The 25669-nt window shown below is 36.8% G+C and overlaps 1 protein-coding gene across 5 annotated transcripts in view; it reads right to left on the reverse strand.

Moving 5' to 3' along the window:
• Positions 1-25669, reverse strand: part of Drosha (drosha ribonuclease III) — a 119479-nt gene that overhangs the window by 63396 nt on the left and 30414 nt on the right. For all 5 annotated transcript variants that reach the window (XM_047555653.1, XM_047555655.1, XM_047555651.1 and 2 more), the window contains 4 exons: positions 24490-24576; positions 19018-19089; positions 17224-17305; positions 16175-16249 (listed from right to left, as the gene is read on the reverse strand). In XM_047555653.1, coding sequence (XP_047411609.1) covers positions 16175-16249; positions 17224-17305; positions 19018-19089; positions 24490-24576 — 316 coding nt within the window. The remainder of the gene's footprint in view (positions 1-16174; positions 16250-17223; positions 17306-19017; positions 19090-24489; positions 24577-25669) is intronic.

Genomic DNA, 25669 nt, shown 5'->3' on the forward strand with positions numbered 1-25669 from the left:
ATATATCACCAAGTACAGAGGATAAAAACAACAAAGGACATGACTAAAGTACCTTGGAAAAAGACAATCTGGTACTTGATGAACCAAAGGCATCCATTTAATTTGGGCATTAAAGTGAGGTTCTGCCTTCTCTTTGGGTCTTGCTACTTGATCACTATGGGCAACCCACCTGGTATCTTTTTTTTTTTGGCCTACTCCCACTCAAAGGAAGGACAAGAGCCCTTAAGATTTAAGAGAAGATTTAGAGAACAATTACTATCCTTTCCCCATCACCAGCCAAACACTTCATGGAGAAACAAGGGCGGCAAGAACAAAAGATGGTGGGGATGGGGTGGCACAGAACAGAGTATCCTATTTGGGTCACAGAAACTAAGGGACCCAGGAATCTAGGGTACTAGAAAACAGAAGAGGGTAAAAGATTTTAATATGGGCTGCTGTGGGATAAGAATTTGGAAAGGCCAACACCCTTGAGATTTAAAAAAAAAAAAAAAAATCAAAATTCCTTTGAGCTGTGTTTGTCTACCTCACATGCTGCTGTGGAGCTGGATCATGTTGCATGTATATAACATATATGGTACATGTGCATAAACAATATATTTTATGTAGGCAAATGCATTCATTCATTCATCTAAATACTCATTGAATCAAAAAAATTTACTAAGCACTAGCAGGCAGTATTTTAAGACCTAGGTTCACAGCAGTGACCCAAACAGCCAAAGTCCCTGCCTTCCCAAAGCTCACATTCCAGCAGAGAGGAAGAGACAATTAAAAAAAAAAAAAAAATTACATAATAGGTCAGGTCAAGATGAATGCTATGAAGAAGAACCAACCAAGGCAGGGGACTAGAGCTGTAATTAAACGGGTAGTCAAGGACGATGTTTTTGAAGAGGTGGTGTATGAGGAAGCAAAACATTAAGAGTCCACCATGACATTTCTTAGACAGAAGAAATAGCAAAATCCCAAAGGTTTAGTGGGACTGGTGTGTTCCAGGAACTGCAAAGGGGCCAATTCGGATGTAGTGAAGTAAGCAGGAGTGGGTGAGAGGGCAGCAGGGAAGTCAGACTTTGCGAAGTTTTACAGAGCTCACCAAGAGTTCTGGATTTATTCTGCAGTGGGAACATGTTTTGCCATCACGTGCCAGGTGCTCGGAGTGATCCTATGTTGCAATCATGGATACCCCCACAAAAAAGAAAAAATGCATAAGCTCTAGGCCTTTGAAAGGTACATAAGCTAATAATGATTAACCACAACAGTTCCTAGAGAATTTTTTATAGATAACATTCTGAAAAATAAACTTCTCTTAAAGATAATCGGACCTCTAAGAAATTAATTGTCCAAGTAACAAAAATCACAAAACATAATCAAATGACACGAGGGCATGCTCTATTTATTCAGATTATTGTTCACGGCAGTGAATGGGTAGGAGATAACTAGGGATTGGACCCAGGGGTGCTTTACCCATGAGTCTTTTATTTTTTGGTTTAACTTTGAGACAGGTCTTCACTAAATTGCTTAGGAACTTCCTAAATTGCCAAGGCTGGCCTTGAACTTGTGATCCTCCTGCTTCAGCCTCCCAAGTCACTGGGATTACAGGCATGTACCACCATGCCCAGCTACATAGCAGTGAAATATTTTTTTACAAAGTCACCTTTGATTAGCAAATTCGCATAGTGTCATAGACTGTGTCCCTTCAAAACTCATGTTACCCAAAGTCTTCACCTCCAATGGGATGGTACTAGGAGGGAAGGACTTTGGGAGGTGATTAGGCCAGGTGAATGGAGCCCTCAGGAATGGGACCTGTGCTCCTCTAAGAAGGGATAAGAAACAGCTCGCATCCTCTTCTATCATATAAGGACACAAGGACAAAATGGCTGTCTGTGAAGCATAAAGCAGTACTGGAGACAATGGAGATACACTACTAGTCTAAGATACTATAAGAAGCAGTACAATGTTGTTTTCTTTTAAGAATTTTTTAAAAATTCATATTTTAAGGGAAGAGTATTAGGAGATAGGCAGATGAGGATGGTGGAGACACAAGGTTAAGAAAGTAATTCTATAACATGGGTCCACTGTGCTGACCCCCACATGTTTTCTTTACCAAAAAGCAATCTGCCTGCAGCCCCGCCTGGCCTAAGTGGATAGGATATGTCACATTCCTCAGCAAACTGAGGCAGGAGCAGGAAGTCAGTGTAGGTAATGAGTGATGGGCATCGAGAGAGTGATAGCTGGTTATCAAAGAGAGAACAATGGTTTAACAGTTAACCTCTGAAATTGTGCTTCTCCACTCTGGGTTGCTAACAACCTCTGTGCTCCTGCCCTTGGTCAAGGTATATATGGGGAAGAAAGAGAAGACAATGATTAAAGAGAAGGGTTCTGGGGTCTATAAGAAAGCAAGCTGCACCCACTCACACGTGTTTTCAGCTCCGAGACACCCTTCTCTTCAGAGAAGTCTGTTTCTATCACTTTCTTAAATAAAATTTGCTCTCTATGCTTGTCTCAGTATCTTTGGGGTGTTTAATCTTCAACACCAAGGAACAAGAATTCATTCCCAATCTGCATCACACTGGTATCAGAAGGAATGCAGAGAAAGGAGCAGATACTTACAGATCCAGGTATACAAACAGCAGACTCCCCACAAGCAGTTATAGCTGGCTGACTCCAGAGTACTTCAGATAAAAGTGAAAAGAGCTAGAGGCATTGAATTTCAAGCGAAGGGACTAAAAGAGCTAAGAGGAGAGAATACGTGAGCTTATGAACCAAGGATCTCTTAAAAGTTCCAACTCCATGCTAAATGAATGGAATAAGCCCTGCCCAATTTAGGAGAGGAATATCTGCAAGACTGGGGAGACAGGAGGGAAACCAGGCCACTAAATGCTTATATAACACCAAGAACCTAGTTTCTAGTTTGGATACAAAGGAGGACTGAGTTCTACAGCAGCACAGAAACTAGACAAGAAAACAATTAAACACAACATGCACACCAAGTGCAACTCTAAATTCAAGCTAAAAGCTGCTAAATATTTTACCATTGTGAAAAAGGAGAAACTCAGGACAGACAACCTGAGGTGAAATGTAACAAGGAAGGGAGACTGAGACTGTTCCATATTTGGTATTGAGGTTCAACCTTTTTTTTTTTGGGGGGGAGGTACTGGGGATTTAACTCAGGGGCACTCAAACACTGAGCCACATCCCCAGCCCTATTTTGAATTTTATTTAGAGACAAGGAGGTCTCACTGAGTTGCTTAGCACCTTGCTTTTGCTGAGGCTGGCTTGGAATTCTCGATACTCCTGCCTCGGCCTCCCAAGTCACTGGGATTATAGGCATGCACCACCACACCCGGCTTCAACCTTCATGGAGATATAAAAGGAGGTAGAAAAATCAAAGTCCTGCTAGAGCCCATGAAACAAGCATGGGCTGTGTCTCTCACACCCAGTCTGGTAAAAGAAGACATCCATAAATGTTTGTGGAATGACTTTATGAAGCAGATAAATAACATGGCCACTTGCTTTCAGACTACCATGAATTTACTAATGTTAATGAATTGGCTCTTTGGGTTTGTCTGTTCTGCTACATGTTTATGTTGGGGATTTATGGAACTATGTCACTGAGGACTAGGAAGTAATTTTTATCTCATTGGCTGAGATAAATAGGACATGATATAAATGAGAAATCAGAGCGGGTAGGCTAAGGTTAGCAGGAATTCTGCCAGCTCTGGGACTGGAACTGTGACAACGGCTCATTATTCGAGAAGAACTGGAGTTTGTGTTTCAGGGAATGAATCTGGACAGTCATTAATGAACTGACAGACTTTGTAAACTGTTTCTTAGAGACTCAATTCTCTGAGTTTACATTGCTTAATTATTTATATGGTTATTTGGAAGAGGGGGCAATTTTTTAGGGAATTTGTGTTAAGTACATGGCTGCTTAGACAAGTATTTATCAAGTGTATAACACTTAATTTTAAGAAATATAAAAATATCTTCCCCCTTCCCTACACTGAGGATAGCTGTATAACGGCATTAACTGTATTACTACATCTTCTGTATATTCCTACCAAGATGACTAGATAAAAATCTTATTTTATAAAATTTGAATTATGTTTCTAAATTTTCTAAATACAAAGTTATATTAAGACACTGTATCAAATATGTATTTTTCAAACTACAGTTGTCTACTAGAAATTCTGAAATCTCTCTCACCTCCCTGGACTTCTGCCAGCTATACCTGAGAACTACTGCTCTAGAAGGGGTGATTTCCAAATATGAATTTACTGGACAGTCATTTTGGGGAAAAAAAAAAAAAAAAAGATGTCCAGTGCTTAAGTCATGATACAAGTAATGAATAGGTTTTCCCCTAGGTGTAATCTTACTGTCTTGAATTATGTTCTGTCAGTTACAGTTAGATAAGAAATTAAGCTGGGTCTAGTTCCTACCAGCCGTTTTACAAGCAAATGGAAGAGTGAGATAGAAAACAAAAATTTGAGAAAAGTCTTAAAATATCAATAAACTGGTTGCTCTGTGATTTGGCTTTTGGTAAATGGCCTGCAATGAATAATCCCTGGTTGAAATTCTCAAACTTAATTTTATAAATTTGCATAAAGCAACTGAGACAGCTGTTTTCAAAATGGGTAAGTTGAGCAAGTAGAGAAAAATTATGAAGACTGATAAAACTTGAACATTAAATTAGATATTATACATGCAAATAATAATAATGGCATTACTTTTTACTTATCAGATGGACAAAATTATAAATACTAGTAATATCTGGCACTGGCAGGTGATAGACAAAGGATGATTTTTATAAAAATTACAGGTCAGAATTGCAAATTAGTATGTCGTTCTAGAGAGAATCTGGCTGGTTTTCCAAATTTAAAATGTGCATACTATCTTAACAAGTAATCTCACTTTTAAAATCCTACCTTAGGGAAACAGACAAATGCAAAAGACACACAGACTACATCTGAAGCATTTATATGCAATGTGGAAAAAAGACCTTCAAAACATTCCTCACTAGAGGAATCATTAAAAAAAGTAATGCCATCTATAATATAAAATGCTATGTGAGATTAAAGACTGAGGTAAGTATTTATACAGAAAATACCTCAAGTATTTGAGTTAAAAAGGTAAACTGTGTGTGTGGGGGGGCGATCCAAGATGGCGGACTAGAGGGTGACTGCATCTCCTGTTGCTCCAGAACCCAGGATTCAAGAAGGGGAGGCACTGAGAGACTCGGACTAACATAGAGTCGTGGGGTGAGTCTCGCCCACCAGGTGAAGCTAAGCCCGGGCAGCAGGCCCAGACAGGGGCGGCTTCTCAGAGCAGGGCAGGGCAGCTAGAGTCTTCCCCAGGCAGCCCTGCTCCCTCTGGCGGCGGGCTCCTTCCACGGCCAGCTTCTCAGAACAGGCCACCCATTGAGAGCCTTTCTACACAGAGCCAGCTCCAAGTCCAGGAGCCAGCTGCGAGCTCCGGCCTGCAGGCAGCCTCTGGGACCAGGGCAGGGCAGCCAGAGACTTCTCCAAGCAGTCCTGCACCCTCCGGCAGCAGGCTCCTTCCACGGCCAGCTTCTAGGAGCAGACAGCCCAGTGAGAGACTTTCCGCACAGACCCAGCTCCAAGTCCTGGAACCAGTAGCAGGATAGGGGCAGCTTACTTCGGAAGAACTGCATTATCAAGTTCCTCCAAGACTTCAGGCTACTGAAGGCTGGGAGGTGATATACTGGAAATCTACAGGGACACTATAAGCCAATAGAAGAAATCTGCAATATCTCAGAGTCCCACTGATATCTGACCAATATGAGAAAACAAGGGAAGAAAATGTCCCAAACAAACCTACATACTATATCAATAAAACCCAATGACAGCACAGCAGAAGAAATGTCGGAAAGGGAGTTCAGAATATACATAATTAAAAAAATCAGAGAAGCAAACGAGGAGATTGAAGAGCAAATGCAGGCATTGAAGGAGGAGATGAAAGAGCAAATGCAGACATTAAATGATCGCACCAATCAACAGCTAAAAGAGCAAATACGGGAAGCAAGAGATCATTTCAATAAAGAGAGATACTGAGAAAAAAAAAAAAAAGCAGAAATCCTTGAAATGAAGGAAACAATAAACCAAGTTAAAAACTCCATAGAAATCATAACCAATAGGATAGAACACCTGGAAGACAGAACCTCAGGCACCGAAGACAAAATATTTAACCTTGAAAACAAAGTTGAACAAACAGAGAAGATGGTAAGAAATCATGAACAGAATCTATAAGAATTATGGGATATCATGAAAAGGCCAAATTTAAGAATTATTGGGATTGAGGAAGGCTTAGAGAAACAAACCAAAGGAATGAACAATCTATTCAATAATATCAGAAAATTGCCCAAATCTGAAGAATAAAATGGAAAACCAAGTACAAGAGGCTTATAGAACTCCAAATATACAAAATTACAACAGACCCCCACCAAGGCACATTATTATGAAAATACCTAACATACAAAATAAAGACAGAATATTAAGGCTGTGAGAGAAAAGAATCAAATTACATTCAGGGAGAAACCAATAAGAATATCAGAAGATTTTTCAATCCAGACCCTAAAAGCTAGAAGGGCCTGGAACAATATTTACCAAGCCCTGAAAGAAAACGGATGCCAACCAAGAATCTGATACCCAGCAAAACTTACTTTCAGATTTGACAACGAAATAAGATCCTTCCATGATAAACAAAAGCTAAAGGAATTTACAAAAAGAAAGCCGGCATTACAGAACACTCTCAGCAAATTATTCCATGAGGAAGAGATGAAAAACAACGATGCAAATCAGCAACGGGAGGAACTAGCCTAAAGGAATAGCCAAATAAAGGAGAAACCAAATCATGTCAAAAAACAAAAATGAGTCAAATGACTGGGAATACAAATCATATCACAATAATAACCCTGAATGTTAACGGCCTGAACTCATCAATCAAAAGACATAGACTGGCAGATTGGATTAAAAAGAAAAATCCAACAATATGCTGCCTGCAAGAGACTCATCTCATAGAAAGAGATACCCATAGACTAAAGGTGAAAGGATGGGGAAAAACATACCATGCACATGGACACAGCAAAAAAGCTGGAGTATCCATCCTCATTTCAGATAATGTGGACTTCAAGACAAAACTAGTCAGAAGGGATAAAGAAGAACATTACATACTGCTTAGGGGAAGAATAAATCAGCAAGACATAACAATCATAAATATCTATGCTCTGAACATTGGCTCATCCATGTACGTCAAACAAATCCTTCTTAATTCCAGAAATCAAATAGACCACAACACAATAATACTAAGCGATTTTAACACACCTCTCTCACCACTGGATAGATCTTCCAAACAAAAATTGAATAAAGAAACCATAGATCTCAATAACACAACCAACAATTTAGACTTAACCAACATATATAGAATATACCATCCAACAAAGAATGAATACACTTTCTCAGCAGCACATGGATCCTTCTCTGAAATAAGACCATATTTTATGCCACAAAGCTACTGTTAGCAAATACAAGAAGATAGAGATACTACCTTGTATTCTATCAGATAATAATGGATCGAAATTAGAAATAAATGACAGAATAAAAAACAGAAACTTCTCCAATACCTGGAGATTAAATAATACACTATTATATGATGAATGGATAACAGAAGACATCAGGAGGGATATAAAAAAATTCTTAGAAATAAACGAGAACAAAGACACATCATATCAAAATCTCTGGAACACTATGAAAGCAGTACTTAGAGGAAGATTTATTTCATGGGGCACATTCAACAAAAAGAGGTAGAAATCAACAAATAAACGACTTAACACTACAGCTCAAAGCCCTAGAAAAAGAAGAGCAGACCAACACCAAAAGTAGTAGAAGACAGGAAATAGTTAAAATCAGAGCCAAAATCAACAAAATTGAAACAAAGGAAACAATCGGAAAAATTAACAAAATAAATAGTTGGTTCTTTGAAAAAATAAACAAAATTGATAAACCCTTAGCCACACTAACAAAGAGGGAGAAAACTCAAATTACTAAAATTCGGAATGAACAAGGAAATATCACAACAGACACGAGTGAAACACAAAACATAATTAGAAGCTATTTTGAAAATCTATATTCCAACAAAACAGAAAACCTCGAAGACATCAACAAGTTTCTAGAGACATGAATTACCTAAACTGAACGAGGAGGATATACACAACTTAAATAAATCAATTTCAAACAATGAAATAGAAGAGGTCATCAAAAGCCTACCAACAAAGAAAAGTCCGGGACCAGATGAGTTCTCAGCCGAGTTCTACAAAACCTTTAAAGAAGAGCTCATTCCAATACTCCTCAAAGTATTCCATGAAATAGAAGAGGAGGGAACCCTCCCAAACTCATTCTATGAAGCCAATATCACCCTGATACCTAAACCAGACAGAAACACATCGAGGAAAGAAAATTTCAGACCAATATCCTTAATGAACATCGACGCAAAAATTCTCAACAAAATTTTAGCAAATCACATCCAAAAATATATTAAAAAGATAGTGCACCACGATCAAGTGGGTTTTATCCCAGGGATGCAAGGTTGGTTCAACATCCAGAAATCAATAAATGTCATTCACCATATCAACAGTCTTAAAGTTAAGAATCACATGATTATTTCGATAGATGCAGAAAAAGCATTCGATAAAATACAGCATCCCTTCATGCTTAAAACACTAGAAAAAATTGGGATAGTGGGAACATTCCTTAACATTGTAAAGGCCATCTATGCTAAGCCCATGGCCAGTATCATTCTAAATGATGAAAAACTGAAAGCATTCCCCCTAAAAACTGGAACAAGGCAGTGATACCCTCTTTCACCACTTCTATTCAACATCGTCCTTGAAACTCTAGCCAGAGCAATTAGACAGACCAAAGAAATTAAAGGGATATGAATAGGAAAAGAAGAACTCAAACTATCCCTGATTATATATTTAGAGGAACCTGGAAACTCCACCAGAAAACTTTTAGAACTCATAAGTGAATTCAGTAAAGCAGCAGGTTACGAGATCATTTTGCTCATAAATCCAATGCATTTTTATACATAAGTGATGAATCTTCAGAAAGAGAAGTTAGGAAAACTACCCCATTCACAATAGCATCGAAAAAAATAAAATACTTGGGAATCAATCTCACAAAAGAGGTGAAAGACCTCTACAATGAGAACTACAGAACACTAAAGAAAGAAATAAAAGAAAACCTTAGAAGATGGAAAGATCTCCCATGTTCTTGGATAGGCAGAATTAATATTGTCAAAATGGCCATACTACCAAAAGTGCTATACAGATTCAATGCAATTCCAATTAAAATCCCAATGATGTACCTTACAGAAACAGAGCAAGCAATTATGAAATTCATCTGGAAGAATAAGAAACCCAGAATAGCTAAAGCAATCCTCAGTAGAAAGAGCGAAGCAGGGGGTATCGCAATACCAGATCTTCAACTCTACTACTAAGCAATAGTAACAAAAACAGCATGGTATTGGTACCAAAATAGAAAGGTAGATCAATGGTACAAAATATAGGACATGGACACAAACCCAAATAAATACAATTTTCTCATACTAGACAAAGGGGCCAAAAATATGCAATGGAGAAAAGATAGTCTCTTCAACAAATGGTGCTGGGAAAACTGGAAAACCATATGCAACAGAATGAAATTAAACTCCTATCTCTCACCCTGCACAAAACTCAACTCAAAATGGATCAAGGACCTCAGAATCACACCAGAGAACCTGCATCTTATAGAAGAAAATGTAGGTCCAAATCTTCAACTTGTTGACTTAGGATCAGACTTCCTTAACAGGACTCCCATAGCACAAGAAATAAAAGCAAGAATCAACAACTGGGATAGATTCAAACTAAAAAGCTTTTTCTCAGCAAAGGAAACTATCAGTAATGTGAAGAGAGAACCTACAGAGTGGGAGAAAATCTTTGCCACTCATACTTCAGATAGAGCGCTAATTTCCAGAATCTATAAAGAACTCAAAAAACTCTACACCAAGAATACAAATAATCCAATCAACAAAGGGGTTAAGGAAATGAACAGACACTTCACAGAAGATGTACACGCAATCAACAGATATATGAAAAAATGTTCAACGTCTCTAGTAATAAGAGAAATGCAAATCAAAACTACCCTAAGATTCCATCTCACCCCAATTAGAATGGCGATTATCAAGAACACAAGCAATAATAGGTATTGGCGAGGATGTGGGGAAAAATGTACACTCATACATTGCTGGTGGGGTTGCAAATTAGTGCAGCCACTCTGGAAAACAGTATGGAGATTTCTCAGAAAGCTTGGAATGGAATCACCATTTGACCCAGCTATCCCACTCCTTGGCCTATACCCAAAGGACTTAAAATCAGCATACTATAGAGACACAGCCACATCAATGTTCATTGCTGCTCAATTCACCATAGCCAGATTGTGGAACCAACCTAGATGTCCTTCAGTTGATGAATGGATAAAGAAACTGTGGCATATATATACAATGGAATATTACTCTGCCATAAAGAATGATAAAATTATGGCATTTGCAGGCAAATGGATGAAATTGGAGAATATCATGCTAAGTGAGATAAGCCAATCTCAAAAAACCAAAGGACGAATGATCTCGCTGATAAGCGGATGATGACATATAATGGTGGGTGGGAGGGGTTAGTGTTAGGGTTAGGGTTAGGTTTCCGGTTAGGGTTAAGGAGGGGGGCAAGAATGGAGGAAGGAAGGAAGGACTGTAAAGAGGGAAAAGAGGGGTGGGAGGGGTGGGGGGGAAGAAAAAAATAACAGAATGAATCAAACAACATTATCCTATGTAAATTTATGATTACACAAATAGTATGCCTTGACTCCATGTACAAACAGAGAAACAACATGTATCCCATTTGTTTACAATTAAGAAAAAAAAAGTAAACTGTAACATGTTTAGAGTTACCCCACTTAAAGGGAAAAGGTAGATTAAGACAAAATACAAATCGAAGGAAAAAGGTAGATTAAGACAAAATACAAATCAAACCACTTACAGCACCTACTCATTTTCACATGTTTAGAAGGGAGTGTTCAGTTTTTTACTTTATACTCTTTGCTTGTGTGTACACACATACACACAACCTGGCTCAGGGCAAAGGACAGAAGCAATTTGATTCTGTAAAGAAAGAACAATCTTTTCAATAAATGGCACTGGGTCAACTGGTTATCTATAATGAAAACAGTGAGCTCTGGCCTATATCTTATACCAATCATAAAAACAAATTCAAGGTAGATTAGACCAAAAAGTGAAAATGGGAGTAGCCTGATATCACAATAGGCAAAAATTTCATAAACAAGATACAAAAGGCTCTAATCATAAAGAAAAACAATTTACAAATTGATTACACAAAGAATTTCTGTTCATCAAAAATCATCATTAAGATAATCAAAAAGCAATCTACAAAGAAGATCTTGACTGTATTTCTAACAAAGAACTTATACACAGTATATATTTTTAAACATCTACAAATCAATGAGAAGAAGGTAAATATTGTCCAGTAGAAAAATGGGCAAAAGACTTGAACAGGTACTTCAAAAAGACAAAATCTAAAGTCAATGTATCATAAAATGGTGTACACTCATTTAGTCATTAAAGGCAAAATAAAACCATAATGTTAAACATACAACAATAAATTCCAATTATATAATTATAATTCACTAATTAAAATAATAAAAAACTATAATGTGATATTTCTGAATACCCACTGGAACAGCTAAACTGAAAAAGAAAGGGCTGGTGATGGAGCTCTGTGGTAAAGTGTGGGCTAGAACATTTGAGACCCTGCATTGAGCTCCAAGAAAAGAAAAAAGAGAAAAAGAAATAGAAAGAAAGAAGGATGCCCAGTGTTGGAGAAAATGTGAATAACATGAATTTTCATATACTGCTAGTGGGAAGGTAAATGCTACAATCATTTTGGAAAACTGTTATATATATGGGCTCATAAAAAGATATGTACAGGTCTTTAGTGAATGTTCCTATGCTATTTATGAATACAAATGTATAAGAATGCATGTGTGTGTACATATATATATACACATACACATACAAATAGGAAATCTGAAAATACCCAAATATTCATTCATCATAAATAGGTTTATTTAATTTAGTCATACCATATAAAACTACACAGCAATGAGAATGAGCCAACAACAGATAGCTCTAAAACACATTAAACAAAAGACAAACAAAGCCAGGCACAGTGCCACACTCATGTAACTCCAGTGACTTGGGAAGCTGAAGGAGAAGGATCACAAATTCAAAGTCAGCCTCGACATTTTAATTAGGCCCTAAGCAACTTAGTGAGGCCCTGACTCAAAATAAAAAAAATCAGAAAAGCTGGAGCTAGGGATGTAGCTCAGTGGCAAAATGTCCCTGGGTTCAAATCCCTGGTACCAAAAAAAAAAAGACAGAAACAAAAGAAAATACATAATTCTAGTTTTCATAGTTAAAAAACAAAAACAAACAAACAAACAAAAAAACCAGGTAAAACTAACAGGGTTTCAAGACAGAATAGTGGTTTCCACTGAGTCTGGGCAGTAACTGGGTTTAGAGAGGGTTCCTGATGCTGGTACTTGATCTGGGTACAAAATACATGGTCATATTCAGTTTAAAAATTCTCTAAGTCCTATACTTATGTGAGCTTTTCAGTATGTTTTAGTCCTATCAAAGGCTTACTTTAAAAAAAAAAAAAGAGATGATACCAAAGAATGTTTGAAAAACACATTCATCAGTAACCAAAACACTAATATTTAAATAAAGCATATTGTGAATAACAGTATACAAGTATATACAGTCCCTACTACCTGCCAAGGATTATGTTAGCACTGGTAATACAAGAAACAGACAAGGTTCACTCTTCTGCTTCATGGAGCTCACTGCTGAAATTTTTAAGAGAAGAAAAGAATGAGGGAAGAAGGATGGCTGGGCCTAAAATGTTAGAGTAATAATGCATTTTTCATTGCAGCATGAACTGATGTAATTCTTTTGACAAGAAACTTGGCACTATCATAATCTTTAAAAACATCCATCTGCTCAATGAATTATTAAAAATAAGATGCAAATCATATACTAGTATGACAACCATGTGAAAAATTTTACACATAGAAAAAAAATTTATGTGATTGAGGGGGTTGTTTTGTATTTTTGCAGTACTATGAATAGACCCCAGGGCCTTGCACATACTAAGGAAGTGTTCTACCACTGAACTACACCCTAAAATTTAATTTGCTCTTTTTAAAAATGTTTTAATAGTTGGGCATGGGTACAGGCACATGCCTTTAATCTCTGCAACTCAGGAGGCCAATGCAGGAAGAATCTAAGTTAAGGTCAGCTTTAGCAACTTAGGGAAACCCTCAGCAACATAGCAAGACACTATCTCAAAATAAAATTGAAATGGGCTGGGGATGTAGCTCAGTGGTAAAGTGCCCGAATTAAAACTCCAGAATCACACACAGGCACACAGCACACAAGATGCTGAATAAAGTCATTTCTTTATTGGGGCTGAACCCAGGGCCTCACACACACTAGGTAAGACCTTTACCACAATGAAATCCCTACTCCTAATTAAATGATATTGTGAAAAACAAATCAACCATAATTTGCCATCCAATATCAAAATGCATTTATACATTAGGTGTTTTTTTCTGTATCCTTCAGGGTTTTTTAAAACATTTATTTTCAAAGGGAAATCTAATGAAACAATAAATTCTGTTTAAAATAAATCAATAGACTTTTTCCTTTATGACAGCCTAAATGTTATCCCTACATAGTTATGAGAAGCATTTTGTGAGTTGAAACCCCATGAAGTAAATACCTGACACAAGATTTTTCTGTAAGATCATTTTAAAACTGCCCACTCTCTCTTAGAGATTTGTTTGGTCATAAAATGCCTTAGAAGCACAGAGATACAAAAAGGAAAGGCTTTTCAACAAACTCACTCTAACACTCTTTTCTAATAAGTTTATTGCTAAAACTCCATTATGAAATCAAAGACACATTCACTTGAAAAGAAAAAAGGGCATCTCAGTGAAATGAAACCAGATATAAAAAGGAGAAAAGCTTCTGAGTGCATTTTCTAAGCAAAACAAACATTACCAATAATATTAAAAATACAAGTAATGCTATCCTAAAAATAAAAAGAAGCCATTGTGACTGACTGAACTGAGCAAAGAGCATCCTCTCCTCTTACTCTTGCAGGAAATCCAAACTAGACTGAGCAGACAAAACACAAAAGCAACCAAGAGAAACCAAGGTAAGAGGAAAAAGAGTCCAGAAAAAACAAAGTCAAGAGTCTAGTAAGCACTTTAGAGAGAAAACCAGCACTGACACATGCCATCTGGATTGTTCCTTGGGAGGATGGCTTTGGCATCAGAAGCTGCAATGGGCTGGGACAGGTGGAGGGGCTCTGGCACTGAAGCAAAGCTGGGCTGTGAATGAACCATGAGCACTGGTGGAAGCCTATAAGACAGGCTCCAAGGAGGTTTCTCACGAAGCACGAAGAATGCCAGGCCTCCTGCCACCAGGAGGACCAGAGGCATGAGGAGGAAAGCATGACTGTAGGACTGAAGTCCCAAAACTACTGATGTGAAGAACTGGGCAGACTGGTTACACAAAGCAAAACTCCCCAGTCAAGACTGCAAGACCACAGATTCACAGCAGCCACTGTATTTTATCCCTCCAGTATCACTGAGTGGCCCGCATGTAGAAAAGGCAAATGGTTGGACTGATGAGCAAGAGAGAACAGATCGAATCAGAGCACAGGTCTTGGTCAAGAAAGCACAGAAAGGGACTGTGCACAAGGAAAAGAAGAGTTAAGCACAAGCTAAGGGACAACAGCATGACAGGCCAGAAGTACACAATGTCACAGTAACTAAGACACTGGTATCAGATTCTAGGGATACATTCACACAGATGTGGCCCTGCCCAAGTTTTCTCCTGGGGAAGCAGTGACTGAGTTGTGACAATCATCACAGTAAAAAGAGTCAAAAAAACAATACAGTGGCTGGGCACAGTGGCACATGCCTATGATCCCAGCAGCTCAGGAGGCTGAGAGAGTAGATCTCAAGTTCAAAGGAAGCCTCAACAATTTAGAGAGGCTCTAAGCAAATTAGCAAGACCCTGCCTCAAAATAACACATTAAAAAAAAAAAAAAAAAAAAAAAAAAAAAAAAAAAAAGAAGGGTTGGGGGATGTGGCCCAGTGGTTAAGCATTCCTGGGTTCAATTGCTGATACCTATATATATATATATATATATATATATATAGAGAGAGAGAGAGAGAGAGAGAGAGAGAGAGAGAGAGAGAGAGAAATAATGATACAGTGGTAAGTGAAGTTCACTGGACTAATAAAAGGACTTTGCTATGAGAGGAAACTGTAAGCAGGTTTCACAGCACTTGACAAAGCAGTTCATTGACTAGGAAATCAGAGAAAAGAGTGGAAACAGGGTGGCAGGGGCCTCAAAGGAAAAGATTTTGTGAGTAAAAAAGTATCCAAAAGATTTCATTAAAATCAAACCATTTTTAAAATACTACATATACTGCCAATATCTTTTAGTTGGACTTTAAAAAAAAAAATTACTTGAAAATTTAAGTTAAATGTTTACTTATGTATTTTAATATAGTGGGAGAATAAATTATCACATTTTTTTACCATAATATATTTAAAATTGTGTCAAAAAATAGAAAAAATTACCTATAATTCTACCACCTTATCACAACTATCATGCAGCCATTTTAGAAATTCTCATACTGTATATAAAATTTTATAACAATTGTTTTCCAATTAGCTGTATGTATTTTTAAAGGCACATGCATTTACTATGTTAATTTTAACACCTAGATGATATTTTATCAAGTAGATTTTCAAAATATATAAATCAATCCTTCTATTACTCATCTAATTTGAGACTGTAATAAGTTATGAAAAAGTGTAAATTCGCATGTAAAATTTTACATTTCATGTGCGACCTGAGAAGCAGATAAATTAATGGTGGTCAATGTGGGAAAGTTGTCCCCAAAGTTTAAAAGGAAAATGGTAGGCTTATTTTCATACACACTATTTTATCAGATCACTGACAAGTCAAATGATTTACCTGGAAGAAATCTTACAAAACGTGGCATGAAATGAAATCTTGGGCAGCAGGGAGGACTGTCTTCAAACAAAGGACCTAGAGAAAACAAGTTGAAAGGAAAGAGAAAAGAAATCAAACAGTTTAGAAAGCAAACACAGCAACCTAACTCCTAAGATTTACGGCAATCAAAAAACACTACCAGAAGTGGGGACATAACACTACTACTCCCCCAACCCTTCTCCTCAAGAGCTTAAGCAATCATCTGGAACTGCCACAGCAACCAGTAAGGACCACAAAGAGCAGACTATAGAAAGTCAAGGGGACAATGAGAGCCCCAGAGAGCAAGTGATTACAGTAAAATTGTTTTTAAAATTCAAACATTCAAGTTTTTGTTTTAACTCAACTAGAGCATGATGTAATAAATTTGTATGTCATTTCCTTCTCATTTTAATCAATACACTAAAAAAACTGAAATGCTATTGGTTTGAAAAACCATTTATCAATATGTGTGGTTTGAAAAGCCTTCTAAATTCAATTCATTCATTTGAAAACCTGGCTTGAAAAATCATTCATCAATACACTGCTTTAAATAAGTAAATATTTAGTGTAAATCAGACACTTTCAAAAGAGTAAACTACCATCCAAGAGCCAGGCAACAAGTTTATAATCTATTAGATCACTCTGCATGTGTGTGTACATGTGTGTGTTAATAACTAATTGAAGTTCTCTGTTAAAGTGTCATGATAAAAGTTTATTAGAGCACAGTTCAGTAGATTTAAAATATTAACTAATGAGATTATTCCCTAATGCACATAAATCAAGGTAATTATTCATAATAACTGATACCATCTTCTTGGCTAATAATGGGCATTGTCAAATTATTAAGAAGTAAAGCCTAGAAAAACCTACCAAGTCAAGTAATAGCAAGTGTTCCTATGAATAACACACTTTTCCATGGGTATTTCAAAAATAAAAAGAATTTCAACTATCTGCCCCCCCCAATTTATAAGAATTTTCACATATGATGTTCTTCTATAAGCATTACTTTTTTCTTTAAATTCTATACTTACCTTTGAGATTCCAGTCATATAATTCCAAAATATCTCTGAATAGAAACAATGAAAAAAGTTCCAATCCTTTTACACAAAAATTCTGAAAATAAACCCAAATAAAATTATGATAGGTTTATAAATATATAATAACTAAAGATTCAGCACGTTTAGCCAAGGATCTTAGAAAAGTGTCTGTTGAAACTACAAAAACTATTTCCTAAAATATTAGGCCTCTGTCCTACAACAGCTCACTGGTTTCAGCTAGCAATTAAGTAGACAAATAATGACATTAGGACTTCTACAAAAATGTCAACCCAGTCTTTTTCAGTATACAAATAAAATGATACAAATTTTAAAGTTAAATCTTATATCAGAGTTTTCTAATCTAATTATAAATATACCCGAATCTCCTGGGAACATTTTGTTAACACAAATTACACACATATCTTCAGGCACTGGCTTGCTCATCATTCCCTTCCCATTCCATCCAACACCACCAGAATCACTATTACCATGCTACCAAAAAGCAGTAGTCCTTTGTTCCAAAAAAGTTCAAACTCTTTTAAAGCTAAGAAAAACTGCAGAACTTTCTTATCCAGCAACTCAGAAGGTTAAGGCAGGAGGATCTCAAGTTCAAGGCCAGCCTAGGCAACTTAGTGAGACCTTGTCTCAAAGTAAAATTAAAAATGACTGGGGATGTAACTTAGTGGTAGAGAGCACTTTCCTCGCATATGCAAAGGCTGAGTTCAACCTGAAATACTACTGAAAAATAAAAAGCTACAAAATTTTGTATCAAAATTTCTCCTGTAAACAAGCAGATGATATATTTGCAAGCAAGACCTGTTTCCTAATTCTTCCTACTACTTTTTTTGCTCAGGGTTCATAAATCACCCCACATGAGATCACATTAGAAGTCATAAGCTTTTATGACAGCAAATGAATGCTATGACCTTAAAATCCAAAAGGAAGAAAAAAATCTTTTTAGACAGGAGAATGAAGGAACATGCCCTTCTCTTTAATTCTTTTGAGCAGCAGGTAGAATGAACAGGAATTTTCCAGAATGAAACAGATGCTAACTAAGCATGCATGTCATGCCCATTAATTTCCCATTGGTGCTCCTTGCCCATGACAGTGCTCCCCAGTTAAACAAGTTGCAAGAAGAGCCAGGGGCTCTGGAAATCGACCCTAACTCCAACACAACATTAAGTGCACAAGCTTGTTAGCTGTCTAGTTGTTATTTCTTAGTGTGATTTGTTGACACCACTAAATTCAAGATCAGGCAATGAATCATTCTGAGATTCACATTAATCTTGCTTTGGAATTTTAAATCTCTTGCATATATTTAGATAAATCTGCTGCTGAGCATCCGCAATGAAAAACAATTAGGAAAGATATGTAAATATATGGGAAGAAAAATGAGCTAAGCATTGATCTTGTCATTGGAGATAATGAATAAGATTATTCCAACAGCTATCAGATTCAGTTTCACTATTCCAATTTCCTCTCTGATAATGGCCAGTAACCAAAATCTATCCCCTACACAAAACAAACTAGAAACAGATGTAAAGTTACTATCAGCAGTTGAGACATAAGCAGAAGCAGGGTCAAAAAAAGGTCAATGAGTTTAAAAATGACCCAAATTTTAACCTTGATAGCAGAGCTACATCTCGGTGACCCTTTTGACAGTGAACATTGTATTTTAAGGATCTCCTATGGCAAAAAGCCAGAACTGACCAAGGCCAATTTATTATTTTTTTAAAGTGTGGAATAAACAAAAGAACTACAGCAAACTGTTAAAAGCTTTTCCCTTACCTCGGGCATCATCTCTTCAATGAAATGAATTGTGTAGTCTATGTTGAATCTAATTACTTTACACAGTGGAATCTGCAACGAGAAGAGAGGTTCAGCTCCCCAATAACTCCCCTCAGGTTAATATGCCACAGAACATGTCTGCTACCTGACCCACAAAGCCAAGAACCAAATAAGACGGTTTCACCCTCATCTACACTACTAACAGTGTACATGAAGTTTGATCACAACTGCTGGATTTTAATGGCAAGAACCCAGCTGGCAAGGCTTCTGTAGGAAACTTGCATAATGTTGGTGCTTAATTAATATATGAGCAGCAGCAGCACAAATTGACAAGAACCCATTAAAATCAAACATATCACCTTTAAAGAATTAATAAAACCACAATCATAAGTTTGTCCCCTCCGGTTTTTTAAAAATCTTTCATAATCTTTGATTCTTCATGAGATCAGGGATGGCAGTCTGATGACTTATCAGTTAGGGATTAATAGCTCATTGAAGAGCACACAATTCATGCTGCCTATCTAGCTCTCAAGCAAAAACAATGAGTATATAGTAATAAATTATAATAAAACTAATAATGGCTAGTGTTTATTGAGCCAGGCACCATTCTAATGCTTCATAAGATTTACTCATATAACCGTAAGAGCTTCCCCAAATAGGTTTGACTATTATTCCCATTGTACAGTAGAGGAAACTAAGGCAGAGTCATTGGGTACCCTGCCTAAGGTAACAGGCAACTGGTAAATTAGGACTTCTTGCTCTAGACCACAGCTGTTAGCTACCAAGAGTATACACCTCTCATTATTTGTTCTAATACTCAATATACATGTGAAAATGAATAAATCCATTCATCTTATTCTACCAATGTACCAACAGACACCAGCCTAGTATCTAGACACAAAAGCTTTCTGTAAAGATATTTTTGAATGAATGAAAAGAATGACAAAGGGAGGAAAAGAAGTTACTGCAGTGGCTTGACTGGCTAGCTGGGGAAAACAAGAGACCCAGAGGCCTTAGGGAGGTTAAGTAGGCTTTTCTAGCTATACAATCTGTCCATAAGACTATGTGACCATTTGTATAGACCACAGCAATCAAAAAGAAAAAAATTTTAATTCTAGCAGCAAAAGAGATGGTAAGAAAAATAGAAAAATAGTCTTATATTGCCACCTACTGGAAATCTTTTTCTCAGAAATAAAGTTTTACTTCTTAGGTATTCTTTCTTTTTAAAGACAGTGGTTGTGTAAAATTCATAATTAACTTGAATAAGAGATTCATTTTTCAACCTCCTACTAGTACTGAGTCCTCAACTAACAAAAGCAACATGCTAAGGCCACTATTATTCTGTAAGTTCTGCTTTATTTCCTTCAATTGTACAACACTATTTCAGAGTTACAAATTTGTATATGATTTAACCTAGTTTTAAACAACTATGCATGGCTTATAATTATCATAATTTGAGGCAGGTCATAGTTCCTGCCTTAAGGTAAGGATCAAAAAGAGAAAGGCATATGAACAAGTACAAATATAATATGATACAATGTAACTTATAACTGCAATTATAAAAAAGCAAGCAAAGGAAAAAATTAAAATACAAAAGATCCACTAAGGTAACATTGGAGTTATGTTTTCAAAGATAAGGAGGAATTTCCCAGGCCATCCAGAAAAATAAAGTTGAGGCAGCACAAGAATTTAGCTTCTAGCAAGAGAAAGAAAAAGGAACCTAATGGAAGAAGTCGCTTAGCCATTCAGAGAATAAAGTGCACAGAGAGCAAGTCAGGTGATTCTAGAAAAAAAGATTAACTTCCTTATGCTGCCCATCGACCATCTTAAGGCTAAGGCTTACAGCTATTTGGCACAAGATATCACTCAAGTACTTTCAAGTACAGTCAAGTAAGAAGCCATCACACTACATTTCATGTGGGCCACTATGAAAACTGGAAATGCCCTATAGGGGAACAAAGACCAGAGGACCAGACTGGAATCAAACACAACAGGTCAGAAGCCAAAAGAAGAAAATAGTGAAAAGGAGGGGACAGTTTTTAAACATAATTAGAAGGTATTACTGATCCATACAATGACTAGACATGGAAGTGAAAGAGAAGAAAAGAGCAGAGGACAACTTCTAGTTTCTGAATTAAGTGACCAGGTAGTTCACAATGGCATTACACACAAAAGCAGATATTCAAAATGTGTCCTGAGCACCTCAAACTCAGTGTGTAGGGAAGATGAAGAGGGACCTGAGGAACATCACAAGGGCATCAAACAGGCCATCTGAAATGCAAATACGGAGCAGAGTTACCCACCCACAGCTGGAAGCACAAAGTCCCTGGGGGTCAGAGTACTCAGGGAAGGAAGAACCATGGATGGAACTGAATTACTCAGCAAGAAAGTATGCAGCAGAGAAAAGAACAAGCACTCGGGACTACACAAAAGACAGGCACAGAAAGTGCAAAAGCGCAAACTTCACTCCTTCCTACCATGTGCAAAAGCACTCAGCAGATTACTTGTGCAAGCGCAGTCCTCTCCCCACTGCCTAAACTCACTTTTGGGGATTTTTTTTTTTTAAACTCTTTTCTTTACACACTTGATTTTCTTTTGAGATTCCATTCATACCACTGAAGCCCTCCTGAGACACACAAAGTAGGAAAAGCAGCATCTCCTTATCTACTCTGGTCTCTCAAAGACAGTCTGTCATTTTACTACACATTGGTCAACTGAGAAACTATTATTGGCAAGATCACCAAAACAGCTCTCAAACTATTACCTCAAATAACATTCCAACTATCACTTCTTAAAATAGGTTTGAACTTTAAAGACTATCATATGTTGAATGATACTAACTCCTACCTCATCCTAGGAAGAAAACACCCTCCCTAAATCCCTACATTCTAACACTAGTACTTACAGACAATGAATGACCAAATATAGGGGTCAGTGAGGTCACTAGAAATGGAAAGGCAACTAAGGTGGGAGGGAAATGATCAAGTAATTTCCCTGTTCTCCCTCGAGCAGAAGGAGATACTATGCATTTAATGCATATGTTTTAAAAACTACACTTACATTGTCAAAGCCCTTAATGGCATTAGGTATTCTAATAGCAAATATACTACATAAAAGGATAAAATTCTCCCAGATGCTATATGCTTATCCAACAAGATTTTCAATCCACTTGGAGAGAACTTGTCAGAACCAGTTTTGGTAGAGGTTCTATTATTACTATTACAGGCACGCTCTTCTTGTTGATGTGCTCTCTATACAAGTAAACGAATCAGATCAGTAAAATGATTAAATTTTTTTTTCCTTGGCAGACTATTTCAAATCCAAGAGGCCTTTGATGGCTCTAATTCCTATGAACTGTAAAACACTCGTTTTTAAACTCAACTTACTTTGTCAACATCTGTAGCATAAATGATGGGGCTCCTCATTATACAGTTCTCAAGTTTTAAGACTTCAAAATTCATATATAATATATGCTGAGGTCTTATCTTTTATAACAACAGTAACAACAGGGATTAATTTAGCATTAATTAAGTGCTAAACCTTGTGCCAAAAGACTTTTAAAAAATTGTTTTTGATGTGAACCTACAACTGACCTAAAAAACAAATTCTATTTTTAATACAGTATGTCTGACTCTAACTAAAATCCCAAGCATAGCTACATTAATGAATCTCAAAGAATCACTTGTCCAAGGTCAAAAATAAAAGAATTAGAATTTTTTTTTTTTTTGCGGTGTTGGGGATCGAACCCAGGGTGTTGTGCTTACAAGGCAAGCACTCTACCAACTGAGCTATCTCCCCAGCCCGAATTAGAAGATTTGAACCCAGTTGTCTGACATCTTTTCTAAAACAAGAGGTGCCAATACTTATTATGTATCAAACACCCTGATAAACACTTTTTATGTGTCATCGCACTTTATTTTTCACAAAATCTAATGAGTCTGCTACAACTAATATCCCTATCTTCCAGATGAGAAAACAAAGGCTTTTAAAGATTGAAATGTCAAATCACACAGCTAATAAATGGAATACACTAATATTTAAACCCTGGTCTCTCTGAAATCACACTGCTTTTCTACTTTAAGGTGACCTAAAAGTCAAAATGAACTCTACATTATCTCTGGGGAAATAAGAAAAAAAAAAAAAAGATAGATTATTTTCATGCTAAATAAATTATTTGTATTTGCAAGCTCTGGTGGGGGAGAGAGAGGCATTAAATGAGGGAGGGAATGATCTAGATGACTTCCAAAGCTCTTTATAGCTCAAAGACTATGGGCTTTAGTGTAAAGCACATACACACAAAGCACGGGAACCACTAAAAGTCAAAAATCACCAAAAATCAGTCAAAAATCACTCAGTACCTTTCATAAAGCCTAGATGTGAATGGTCCCTTATCTATACTAGTGAACAGATGGTCCATCTAGAGGTAGATGTAATATGGATTATCAAATGCTTTCATATTTTACATTTAGAGTATAAACATTATCAAAGAAAATTCTCTAGGATAAAATATACTGTGGAATAAAAGAGAAACCTCATTAGGAAAATAACTTGTTTTAAATCACGACCTGGAATCAAATCTACTTAATGAGTGAAAAAAGAAGACAAGGTAAGGCCAAGATTTGGATCTTAGCCTTCAATGGAAAATAATACCATGTCTTAAATAAACAGTTCTAAAATAACTTTCTAACTGTAGATATCATTTCATGTAACCAAGCCAGAAAGGATTAAAGAGCATTCTGTTTTGATGTAGACACACCATAATTATAATCCGATAAGTTCTATCAGAGACAGACCTAGGGAAAGCACACAGCTGTATCTCCTCTCCTGCACAGTTGCCTCCTGATTTATTCTACATCCAATCGGAATATGAAGTAATACACAAGGCAATTTCCAAGACTGCCAGCTTTGAAACAGAGATTCTGGACTCATAGATATGGAACTTCCAGTTGAACTATGTAAATATCCTGAAGCCTTATGTCAGACCAAGTATCTTACAAAAGACATATTCCTAAGATTCGAAAGCAAAAAACTGTATGAGGTTAAGTCAGGCTTCAGGTGTCCTGAACAAGTTGTTTCGCTTTCTTTCACCCAGAGACTATAAGTTTCTCCTCAAAACTTTCTAACTTTCTTTTGAAGGACAACCAAACCAAAATAGTTTTAACACATTATTCCACAGTTTATCCTCCTTTTTCAATCTTTCTCACTCTCAAAATGTTATTCTGACACATGTTTACCTACACCATTTAATGTGGACCAAATCTGTGACTCATTAGCACAGATGTCACACTCCCACCTGACACTGCTGCAGACTTCCTGCAGCTCATGCAGCAGGATGCACAGTTAATGTTACTTAGGAGTCAGAGGAAGGGAAATCTATTTTGACTTTTGAAAAGAAAAGACAAAGGAAAGACAAGGAAAAAGGAAGGCGGTGGAGAAAAGGGAAAGGCAGTGTGCAGCATGGCACATACTTACATTGGTCAGAGGGGCGTGCGCAAACATAGAAAATCCTTCAAAGATATACTCGTGATCATCATATTCTATAACAGTTGGCCTGTCAGTCTAAAAGTAAACAGAAACATAAAACAATTTAAACAAACCACAATTTGCATGTGCAGAAATCCATCAGGGCACCAAGTAACCAAGAGCAGAAATGAAAATAACTTAGTGTCCTCCTATCATTTTTCCAAACTTTATACAAAAGTTAATTTTAAATGGAATTCCCTGGCTTGGTGGGTTTCTTTGGTTTCAGGTATTAAGTACAATATTTATGTCCTGAGACAATGCCAATTATCAGTGTCATAAAGCAAGAAGGGCTACATACAGCTTCATTTTATAGGAAATGGTTTTATTTAATTCCATAACCCTACTCTTACGAAACTATATTTCTGAAGTTCTAATAAGGAACAAGATAATTACACAGCTGACTCAAACACAAAATCAAGAAGAGACTCAGCATCAATATGGTAAAAACTAGAAGCTTCCTAGAAGGCTCTGAAAGCCTTCAGGGTGCCAAAAGTTCAAACCCTCATAGCTCCATTCCCAGCCTCACCAAGGAGAAGCCAACCCACCAAACATATAACAGATCAATTCCCATACAATTCCAAGATCTTCATTACCTGAAAACTGAATCTGTAATTAAATGATACAAATACTGATCTAACCATGAGACATTCTTCCTTATGACAATCTTCTTTTTCTTCCATACCAGGAATCAAACCCAGGGGTGCTCAACACTGAGCCACATTCCCAGCCCTTTTTGTATTTAATATAGAGACAGGGTCTTGCTAAGTTGCTGAGGCCAGCTTTAAACTTGCAATCCTCCTGCCTCAATCTCCAAGTTGCTACGATTACAGGCATGTGCCATCCTGCTCAGCACATATTTAATCTTAAATGTTAAATATGGAGCAAAAGATCAGTAACCTAATAGGCACATTCTTACAAAGATTTTAAATACCATTCATTTAAAAATTATATATATTAAGAACTCAGGGAGGATCAAAGAATATCCAAATATACATTATTCGTTTTGCCAGGATTATTGTTGCTTTCTATTTCAGCAACTCAACAGTTTGGCAGTTCCTCAAAATATTAAACAGAGAGCTATCTTATGATCCAGAAACTTCGGTCATAGGTATACCCCAAGAGGAAATCA

This window comes from Sciurus carolinensis, chromosome 6, assembly GCF_902686445.1.
Source record: "Sciurus carolinensis chromosome 6, mSciCar1.2, whole genome shotgun sequence".
Lineage (NCBI taxonomy): Eukaryota > Metazoa > Chordata > Mammalia > Rodentia > Sciuridae > Sciurus > Sciurus carolinensis.